General features: G+C 62.1%; 1 protein-coding gene across 2 annotated transcripts; it reads left to right on the top strand.

Moving 5' to 3' along the window:
• Positions 1 to 3,219: 3,219 nt before the first annotated feature.
• LOC134170197 (carbonic anhydrase 15-like) lies at positions 3,220 to 10,369 on the top strand. Of its 2 annotated transcripts, XM_062631413.1 has the most exons (8): positions 3,222 to 3,424; positions 5,018 to 5,053; positions 7,116 to 7,286; positions 7,492 to 7,652; positions 8,316 to 8,408; positions 8,717 to 8,783; positions 8,969 to 9,135; positions 9,784 to 10,369. In XM_062631413.1, the coding sequence occupies exons 1-8, from the start codon at positions 3,358 to 3,360 to the stop codon at positions 10,000 to 10,002; spliced, it is 981 nt and encodes a 326-aa protein (XP_062487397.1). In that variant the 5' UTR covers positions 3,222 to 3,357; the 3' UTR covers positions 10,003 to 10,369. The 2 variants fall into 2 exon arrangements, with proteins under 2 accessions (XP_062487398.1, XP_062487397.1); XM_062631414.1 differs by lacking the exon at positions 5,018 to 5,053 and having other exon boundaries at positions 3,220 to 3,424.

Raw genomic sequence — 10,369 nt, 5'->3', positions numbered from 1 at the left:
CGCAGAGGGCAGCCTCCGCTGCAGCCACCTCGGTCACTGATGGACTTGAAGCAGCTCCCAGAGCTTCATCTCTGCTCTGGGCTGACACTGGCTCAGCTGAGAGGGGTAGGACGCGGCCCTTCTTCTGCTGTTGGTCTCGGGGGACACAAACGTCTTCCTATAGCAACTGCCTGACGTTGGGAGTGCTTGGGGGGGCTCAGTCTGGCAGGGACCCTGTGGGCTCTGTGGATGCTGCAAGACCCTGTGCAGATAGAACTTGCCCTTCTCTCCTGCCCTCTTGCTGCCTGGGGACAGCACTGATGCTGCAGGGAGCAGCCAAAGGTGCCTGGAGCGCAGCTCCTCACCGCTCCCCGGGGACACACGTGTCATGTTGGCACTTGGGTGCTGTGGCAGGGGCACTGCTCAGCACTCTTCTGCTGTCAGCTCTTACCAGCTTAGATGCGTTCTCCTGTGGGGTAGTCAGCAGCTGTGCTCAGTGCCGTGGGTCTGGAGTGCCCAGCTCTGGGAGAATGCCATTGACTTGGGGGTGCGGTTTGGGTGCATGTAAGTGCCACAGGCTGGCAGTGACCCTGGGGGGTGCCAGGCTGTGGGGAGGGAGATGTCACATAGTGAACATGGGATGAATGGAGGGGCTGTGCAGAGGCCTGTGGCCAGTGCGCATCTGGTGGCCACAGAGCCTCCTTTGTGCCAGCTCCTGCTGTGCTCCCTGCCCTGCTCCCGGCTTTCTGCCTGGGCTAGCAGCAAATTCTTATGGAGATCTGAATTCCACATGGAAAACCAGGAGCCACTGAGCATCTATTGCCTGTAAACTTCTCCTCCTCACCGCACTTTCTCCTCTGGATGCCCACAACCCTTGGTGCACCCATCCCTGGGTGATGTGAGCTGTGCAGAAGTCTTGTCCCTGCTCCCACCAGCCCAGGCTCCCAGGCCACCAGCACAGGATTTACCTCCAGGAGCTGTTCCAGTGTGGTGCTTGCTGCCCTGCACGTGGTGGGGGTTCCCAGCAGGGTGGCACCGTGCCCACGACCGATCGATGGCTGCAGCCTCAGTGACTGTCTTTATTTTTCAGTGGCATTTTTTCCCCTCTCCCAGCTCCTGCTCTTGGAGCTGTGACTGCGTGTGTCTGTGCCAGCAGGACGATGGACGGGGTCTCTCCCTGTGACGGCAGCACAGAGCTGCCGGATGGGCTGTGAGCTCCTCACCACCACCACCAAGTACAGAGCAGCTCTTTCAAGGTTTGATCTGGTTCCTATAGAAACCGGAGGTTGCTCCTGCCTGCCGCTGGTGCCAGCAGCCAGTGGTACCTCTGGGGAGCGGGGACAGCGGGGAGCAGGGTACGGCGCAAGCAGAGTGCTGCTGCTGCGTTTTCATGTGTATTGTGTCCCTCTCTGCTTCCTTACTCTGCTCCTGCCCTTCAGCGAGGCCATGCTGAGCCCCACCAAGGCTCAACATATCCTCCAGCCATGGAGGGCTCCCCATGGGACCCTGGGATAGATGTGCTGCTTGCCCTCTGTGGGACAAGGGACTTGTTGCAGTCGCATGCTGTGACACGGTGCTGTGGCTGTGCGGTCTCTGCGGTGACACCTCTGGTCTTGCTGTTTGCCAAAGGTCACCATTGGAGGAGTCTGAAAACCTGAGGGAATGTCCTGGGGACACCTGGTTGATGCCCCGGGGGAAAAATAGCCCAGGGCTGGTGGGTCCCATCGGCACTGGAGCCTCGAGGGTCTGGGCTGCTCTTCCACTGCCTGGCACTGTGGGCTGGTAGGTGGCAGAGGTGCTGGTGCCATTTGTGTTCCCTGGTGCTGGAGCAGTTCCTCTCCCTCCTGGCAGCAATGGGCAGCAGGCTGTGGACCTGGTGCACCCCTCTGCCTCGCCTGCCCGCCTTTGCGGCTGCTCCGGAAGGATGACCGCAGCCCTCTGCAAATACCTCATCCCTGAGCAGGGGCCAAGCTTCAGCCGTGGCTCGGATCCAGAGCAGCTCAGGGGAGCTCTGCCCTGTGCCCTCCTCTGCACCCGGTGCAGGTGCCCAAACACACAGCTTCGTGCTGCCCAGGTGCCTGGGGCTGGTTCTGCCCTGGGGGGAAAAGAGGACCCGAAGAGCCAAGGATGAGCCCCCTGAGTGCGTTGTCCCCTTGTAGCATACAGCAGCCAAGCAGCTCTGCTGAGCCAGAGCATCCCTGGCCAAGCCGGCAGCAGGAGGCTCTTCCCACTGCCCTTGTGCTGCTGCCGCCTTTGCTCATCCTGGCAGCGAGTCGGCGGCGCTCCCGCCAGCGCCAAGTGCCGGCGAGAGGAGCTGCGGGATGGGCCCCGTGGCTTTGCACTCTGCCTGTGGATGGTGGGGAGATCCTGGGGGAACGCGACAACACCATGCTCCTGTGCTCTCACCCCCTTCCTACCCACCCGCTGACAAGATACTGGCTCCCGTGGGACCTGTCTGGATGGGTGCAGTGGGGATGGCATGAGCTGCTTCCATGCTGGGGAGCTGACCATGGGATCCCTGCACCAGGCTCTTGTGATGCCCAGGTGGGTACCAGGGCTCATGTTATGGTGTGGCCTCATGCTGGCTGGAGGGAGAGGAAAGGGTTGAATCCTGCCCCACCAGTGTGTTGCTCCTCAGTGATGCTGATGGCTGAGGGTCCCCATAGTGTGGTTGCAGAGACCACCCAGCCCTGAGGATGGGGCACCACAGGTGCTCACTGGGCTTTGCCCAGGGAGTGGCCTCTGTTTGCAGGGATAAACTGCATGTGGCCTGTGGGTCCCCATGCCATTGTCTGCCCCATATCAGACTCCTGAGGAGAGCTACCATTCTCTGGGCATGGGGGATGCAGGACCCACTGCTGGCTGTGGGGTTGGATGCTGTCCCACGGCATGTGCCTGCGAACAGTGGGGAGAGGATGGGGCAGAGCCGGTGGCCCAGCCCCTTCTGGCTACTGACAGCCCCTCTGAAGCCCACATGTGGCCCCACAGCACTGTGCAGGGGGTGGGATGGGGCACAGTGGGGATGCTGCCGAGCCCCTGCTTTGGGAATGGGGAGCAGGATGGTACTCAGGGCCGCCCCTCGGAGGGGAGCGGGCTCCTCCAGCCCCTGCTCCCTGCCTTGCCCTTGTGCTGGCATCCCGGGCAGGGGCCTGGCACGGCGCGGCGGGGCTGGCTGGGGGCCGGGCCGCTCCCCCGCTCCCCGCTAGCAGCCGAGGAGTTAAAAACTCAGCCCTTGTGATGAATATTTAACAGCAGAGCACAGGCTGGAGCCGAGGATTCCTCCGGGCTGGCTGGGCGCTGGCAGCGCTGCCTGCCCGGGCGCACTGCGCAGGAGGAGGAGGAGGAGGACGGGGTGCTGGGGTCCCCGCTGCCGTTGCCATGGGCACGCAGGGGCTGGGAATAACTTTTCTGACTTTGCCTCTCGTCGTGCAAGCAGCCGCGGGAGGTGAGATGAGATGAGATGAGATGAGATGAGATGAGATGCGCTGCCTCGCTCCCGCCGCGCCTGGGGTGGCTGAGGGGATGGTGGGTCCCATGGTGGGAGATGATGGGGGTCCTGGGCTGCGGGCCGGGGTGCGCCTGTGCCAACCCATTTATTCCTTTCCCTTTGCTATATTCCGGGGGGTTGGGTGCTGGGGGACCTGGTCTGGCCCAGGAGTTCTCTCCTGGACCTCCCAGCACCCTTCTCCCCACTGGTGCATGTCCCCACTGTGCTGCTGCGCTCAGGAGATTTCAGCCTACCCTGGAAGGTGCCTGGGCAGGGTTCCCCTTAGGGCATTAGGGTGCTGGGCTTCAGCTTGTCCACCCCACAGACCTGCATCACCAGTGAGGATGAAACCTCAGAACTGCTGTCCCGGGGCTGAGGCGCTGAGTGCTCACCTGCATCTGGGCCAGGCTCCTTTGGTTGCTGCCAGAGGATGCTCGAGGTCAGGCAAGGGCTGGTGGGTGGGGATCTGAGCACCTCAAAGGAGTTCAGCTTCCCCTCGGCGGGGAGGAGAGCTTGAGGTCCCTGCCCTGGGGAGCCTCGGAGTCCTGCTCCATCCCGCTCCCAGCTCTCCTGTGGGTCTGGTGTGTCCTGTGCTGCCACAGCGAGGATTTGGATGTGCTGCTGCAGGCTGGCACCACGAGCAGCATGGGTTGAGGCAGGCAGGCAGGGCTACTTTCATCCTGCTGGTCCGAGCAGTCGCAACTGGCATGGAAGCATAGCTCATCTCACCTGCAGCAGCCTGCTAGCATGGCCCCATGGCGTCTGTGGGGACCGCTCATGTAGGCTGGCCCTGGGCAGCACCGGGTTGCTCTGTGCCTCCTGCCAGGAGCAGGACAGGGAGCTGAGGAGGGAAGGGACGCGCTCCCTGGCTCCCATTGCAGAGGTGATGGCTCTGGGTGCTGTGCAGACAGCAGGAGCAGGGCTCTGCCTTCCTTGGCATCCTCGGCATCCCCACGTCTGCTGTGCCGGCACCCAGTGTCAGGTGCGCAGTCCCTGTAGCTGCTCTGAGCGCGGGCGCAGCACTGGTGGGAGGTCAGCAGCTCCGGCTCAGGTGGCCCTGAGCGATGGGGCGAGCTTTAAGTCCCCGCAGCGTGGGCACGGGCCTCTCCGTCGGCCCCCAGCAGCCGCCTTCTGCTGCCAGCCCACCCCGGGAGCCGCGGGAATAGCGGTGGGGGCTGCGGCAGCACCTTCAGCTCCCTGCTCACCCAGGGGAAGGTGATGTGTGTGGTGAGGGGCTGCCTGGGCTCCCCACGGTGCGCAGGGGGGGGATGCTCCCGCAGCAGCTGGGGATGGAGCCCCGTGAGCAGTGAGGTTTGGCTGCCACGGAGCGGAGAGATGCTGAGGGAGGTTTCCCTGTGGAGCGGCTGGGGGAGGCAGGGAAGGTGTGAAAGCACCAGTGCTAAGAATAACCGGGATGAACACAAGTGCTGGCGGGACCCCTGGCTGCGATGAGGGGTGCTCTCGCCATGGGGGGGCTGGGCATGGCTGTGGGTGGGTTTGGGGAGTGGGTCCTGTCTCCATCACCTGCACTGAGCTCTCCTCTCTCTGCAGGGCAGTGGTGTTATGACTCACAGGACCCCCAGTGCGGTGAGTGGTGCCATGTGCAGGATGGGGGTGTCAGGGCTGTGTGGGATTCAGACCCCTACATCTCCCCACAGCTCCTGGCCCAGGGCACTCTGGGCAGCATCAATGAGGCTGCAGTGGGGAGCATGGCTTGGAAAAGGGCAGATTCACCCGTATCACACCAAGGTGGGATCGATTCGAGGGGCTTCGCTTTCAGCTGTGCTTATACAGAGACTGGGGACAAGTGCTCAAGACCACTCCACCCAGGTCTGGGAGCCTCCCCGCTTCCACCTGGAGCAAGCTAAATCACGCATGTAAAACATGCCATTAGCAACCCCATCAAGGCATTGAGGGGGCCGTGGGGCACGGGCCTGGCTGGAGGGGGGATAGCTCTGTTTGGGCAGGCAGCAAGTAGGGGAAGGGAAGCATGGCTGGGGGCACTTTGTCTGGAAGCAGGCAAATAGCTTGTAAAAGGTTAATTAAAGATCAACGAGCATTTAATCAGCTGCTACGGTCCAGCTGTTTTACAGCTCTTGGGTTTACACGCCTCGTGCCCAGCGGTCCATGCGCACTGGCCATGGTTGATGTGCATCTGGACTCCACTTATCCCTGCCGGAGCAGCGCTCCGTGCTACCAGCAATCCAACCTCACCGGAGGGGTGGCAGAGCAGGGGAGCAGGGCTGGTGGGAAGCGGCTTGGGCAGCGCTGGGCTGGCCGTATGCCCGCAGCAGGGCTCTGGGGATCGGTGCCTGGGGGCGATGTGTGGGGGTACCCGACAGCAGCGTGCTGGGGAGCTGGTGCGACGGTGGCACGGCCAGGCTGCAGCTCCCAGGGTTTCCGGGCAAAAAGGTGCTTGGAGTTAAGGAGAGGAAAAGGGAAGGACACGGGGCTGAGCCCAGGGGGCAGGAGGTGGAGGTGAGCGTGTGTCTGTGGTTTTGTCTGCCCAAGAGGAAGGGTGGCAAATGCAAGAGGTGCACCGCGGGGTGCTGCTGGAGGAGCAGCCCCTCCAGACCCTGGTTACAGACAAAGGCTGCCCAGCCAGAATGTGTGCCAGAGCAGAAGAGCGGTGCTGAGGGGAGGATGCTCTGAGCTGCCCCGGGATTGGGGGTGCCCTGGGAGGACAGGACTGGAGGTGTCAGGGGAATTCCCATTCCCTGGATGGGATGCAGCCCAATGCCAACACCACCCCAGCACGGGCAGCTCCGGCTGCCCTGGGGCCTTAAGGTGAAGGAGCAGGGTGTCAGGGCAGCCACACTGAAGCAGTGACCAGCAGGGTGGCTATGTCCCACCCCACAGCTGTGGACCGCAAGAAGTGTCCAGTGCTGCAAGAAGAGAGGATGCTGGGGTGACGGGCATGGTGAGCCACACATGTGGTGTGTGGTCTGGCCATGGTGGCAGCCATGGGGGCCATTGCTCAAGGCCCCCAGGCAGCAATCTGTGTTTGCAGTGGGTAAAGCTGGTTGCTGACACTGACAGCTCTTGCCATGGTGACCCCCTACCCTGGCAGCTGCTGATGGGGATCATGCAGTCCTGTGGACCCCATGTGAGATTTGCCCCAGATGCTGTCACCTGCTCCCGCGGGACAAGTGCAGCACACATAGGGGTAAAATGTGCTAAACTGGTAAAACCCAAACCATGTGTCCTGTGAATGGGCCTCAACTCCTCCATCCCTACTCAGTGGCTCCTATCTGTCCTTCCCTCGCAGGTGCTGTATGGGGCAGTGGGATCCCTCTGCATAGAGCACTCCCCTGCCCAGCCCTGGTGTGAGCCCCAGGGGCTGTGGTTGGCAGCCAGCATAGCCCCACAGGGAGGGATTGCTTGCAGGGATGGGCAGAAGGGGCTGGAAGAAAAGCCTGCCCTTCACCAGCAGTGTGCCAGGCTAAATATAGCCCCCAGCCCTGTGAGGAAACCCTGCTGCATTATGGATGAGGCTTGCAATAAGTCCCTGCTCATCAATAGGGAGGAAGGCTGGCCAGGCAGGATGCAGGCGAGCACAGTGGGGCTGACCGGGACTGCAGGGCTCGCTGAGGACCCAGCACCCTGTGCCTCGGTGGCTGCCCGTGGTGCCCCTGCTCCTCCTCTGCAGGCCCCAGCCACTGGAAGGAGCTGAAAGCCACGTGCGGCGGCAGCAAGCAGTCCCCTGTGAACATCGACAGGCGCCGGCTGCAGCGGGACCGGGGCCTCGGGGACATCCTCTTCGAAGGCTACGACCAGGCCCCCCCGGGCAAGTGGAGGCTGACAAATGATGGGCACACAGGTACGAGCTGCATGGGGCACCCTATCCCCCTCCCAGCTCCAAAGCACTGTCCTGCCCCGGCTCAGTTCCACCACCAATCGGGGTGTCCTCTGCCCCTGTGGGGGTGTGTTAGTGCTGGGATGAAGCCTGAGGAGGATGAGTCCAAGTGTGCCAGGGCTGTCCTGCATCCTCACCCCATCCTCACCCCATCCCACTGCCCTTGCAGTGATGCTGAACCTGGCGAGTGAGTTGATCCCTGAGCACATCACCATCAGCAGCGGGGGCCTCCCTGGCAAGTACCGGGCACTGCAGCTCCACTTCCACTGGGGCAGCCCAGCTGGGAATGGCTCCGAGCACACTCTCGACGGGTGCCAGCTCCCCATGGAGGTAGGTGAGACAAAACGCTCTCTGGGTGGCCCGAGTCCTTGGTGTGATGGGAAGGTGTGATGCTGGTGGTTGGGAAGGTGTGATCCTAAGGCTGCCATACAGGCTCTGGGATGCTGTGCTGGCAGGTTTGGCTGTGCTCCCATCACTTGTGCTGATGGTGGGATACAGGCAGCTGCCTGCCGCACAGGGCACCTGGGTGGTTAAAAAGCAGTTGATGCAAGACTCTAAGGTTTTGCTTTGTGGTGTGTGGGCCACACTGCCTTGTTGGAGGCACTGGGTGGGGTTTGGAGGGCTCTGTGCCCCGCTGAGTCAGTGGATGCAAACAGGAGTGCAGGAGTGTGCTCTGCCAAGCATGTTGGGATCCTTCTGGGTGAAAGAGGCTCCGTGCCTCTAAAATAGTAATTATCAGCTGGAGGAGAGCAAAACTGATGTACTGTGGCCAGTGGCCACATGGGACTGCTGCCCCCTTCCCACACCCCTTCAAAAGATGTTCCTTCATGGAGGTGCTTGGATCCTCTAAGCAGCTTCCCCATGGAAGTGCCTGTGGGACCAAGCAGGTTTTTCTGCCCCAAGCTGGCTGGAAGGATCCATGGGCGAGCCCCCCTCCACCGGGGGTCAGCTGGGAGTGGTTGCCCATGCTTGGCCCCTCTGTGCTTTCCCCAGATGCACATTGTGCACATGAATGTCAAGTACCGGACACTGGCAGAGGCCAAGGGGCATCCCAATGGGCTGGCAGTCCTCGGCTTCTTCTTCCAGGTGGGTCTGCAACTGCTGGAGGGAGGGGACCCTGTGCTGGGAACAGGCCCCTCAAGGTGCAGCTGGTGAAGCCTTGTACGGCTGCTCCGAGGGAGCGAGAGGGGCAGGGAGGCTGGGCCAAGGCCGGGAGGTGCTGGAGAACCTCAGTGGTGCAAGGTGCCCACTGCTGGCTCTGTGCAATGGGAGCTGTGAGCTCTTCCCCACTGCTGCTCTGTGGTGACGTGGGGCTGGCTCTGCCTGCGGGTGCTCAGCAGCACAGAATGACCTGGCTCTGCGCCGTCCCAGCCGCTCACCCTCCTCACCCACAGGTCTCCGAAACTCCTAACACCAACTACAACACCATCGTGGCGGGGCTGAGGAACATCTCCCATGCAGGTGAGTCACCTTCTCATTGGCGTAGGGGCGAAAAGGGGAGAACCCTCCTCAGGGGGTTGCACTGGGGGGGGGACCTGACAGCCTATGGCACCATCTGGCTGAGGGGAAACTGATGGGGGTGGCCCTGCTGTCCCCACCACGTCCCTGGCATGGCACAGGCCGAGTGCCCACGTCTCACCCCACAGGGGACTCTGTGGATTTGGCCTCCACCTTCCGCCTGAGCACGCTGCTGCCGCGTGCCGGCCGGCTCTCGGGCTACTACCGCTACCAGGGCTCCCTCACCACCCCCGACTGCAGCGAGGTCGTCGTCTGGACCGTCTTTGAGGAGCCGGTGGAGATCGGTCGGGAGCAGGTACCAGCGTGCACAGCCCGAGGGGATGGGCCTCCCGCGTGCCCCCTCTCCTTGCCCTTCCCCACCCCTCAGCACAGGCAAAGTCATCTCTACAGTAATGCTCCCGGCAACCAGGCAATTAATTTAATGAGGGTTAAGTAATGGAGCCATGGCCACATGCCAGCTCAGAGACATCCTCTCCACAGTGCTCTGCCACCCAGCCCCAGTATTCAGAGGGTGGAATGGGAGCAAACCCACTGGAACTTAGAAGAGGGTCCAAGGGGGTGGGTGGGTGGATGGATGGATGGATGGATGGATGGATGGATGGATGGAGGGATAGAGATTTCCTCTGCTGTCCAAGCATATTAGCAGATGTATCTCCTTGAGGGAGTCATGGCCCAGCTGCTCTTCTAAGTGTTCAGTGCAGCCACTGAAACACAATTACCTCCTTTAAAACTGAAGACCTGATCCTTTTAAGGACCTGGTTCATGTACTTACCCTGCGGGTCTGGTTTTGGGAGAGCAGTGAGGAGTTGCGGGAGGCCCCACTCTGGTGTGGGGCCATGGCATGGGCCCTGTGCACATCAGGGGCAGCAGGGAAGGGGCCTCACAAGTGGGCAGGGGCTGGTGTGCCTGGCACTGGGGCTGCCCACCTGCTCTTCCTGCGCAGCTGCAGGCCTTCGTCAGCACCCTCCACTTCCCGGCCGTGGGCTCCACACTCCCCAAAATGACCAACAACTTCCGCCCGCCGCAGCCCCTCCACGGCCGCAAGGTCTTCGCCTCCCGGGGGGCCACGGCCAGTGGAGGGTCCCCACACAGAGTCCCCCATCAGCTCCTGTCCCCACTGCTCCTCCTGGCCCTGCTCGGCCCCTCCTCACCAGCCCCATAACGCCTGGGCCAGCCGTTCACCAGCCTCCACATGAGCATCTCCCCGCTGCACTGGTGACGCCTCTGGTCCATGGGTAGATGGGACAAAACAGCACAAAGAAGCACGTTGAGACCTTGGCTGGTGAAGGTGTTGCAAACCTGGATCTCTGCAAGCCCAGAAGTGCCCTGCAATGCGCCTGGAGCCGGGTGGTGGAGCTGCTGGGAGCGGGATGCTGTAGGCTCTGGAATCAAGCTGGGGTCCTCGCTGATGGCTGTGGGTTGCTGCCTCTTTGGCTCTGTGTCTCTTTGGCAGGGCTTTGCAGGCAGGCACGGGCCTTCCCCTTTCCTCCTTGTGCAATAAATCCCCGTGGCCAAATCCTGTCCCTGCA

This window comes from Pezoporus occidentalis, unplaced genomic scaffold (assembly GCF_034315485.1).
Source record: "Pezoporus occidentalis ecotype Australia unplaced genomic scaffold, CSIRO_AGI_Poc_V1 ctg37, whole genome shotgun sequence".
NCBI lineage: Eukaryota > Metazoa > Chordata > Aves > Psittaciformes > Psittacidae > Pezoporus > Pezoporus occidentalis.
Note: the sequence above shows the minus strand (reverse complement) of the source record. Positions and strands in the feature narration are given on the sequence as shown.

Bases quoted from the DNA above. Each gene is read 5' to 3' on its own strand.
- LOC134170197 (XM_062631413.1), top strand. From the start codon at position 3,358: ATGGGCACGCAGGGGCTGGGAATAACTTTTCTGACTTTGCCTCTCGTC. The intron at 3,425-5,017 runs GTGAGATGAGAT...CTCTCTCTGCAG, and splicing joins CGTGCAAGCAGCCGCGGGAG to GGCAGTGGTGTTATGACTCA. The intron at 8,784-8,968 runs GTGAGTCACCTT...CTCACCCCACAG, and splicing joins GAGGAACATCTCCCATGCAG to GGGACTCTGTGGATTTGGCC.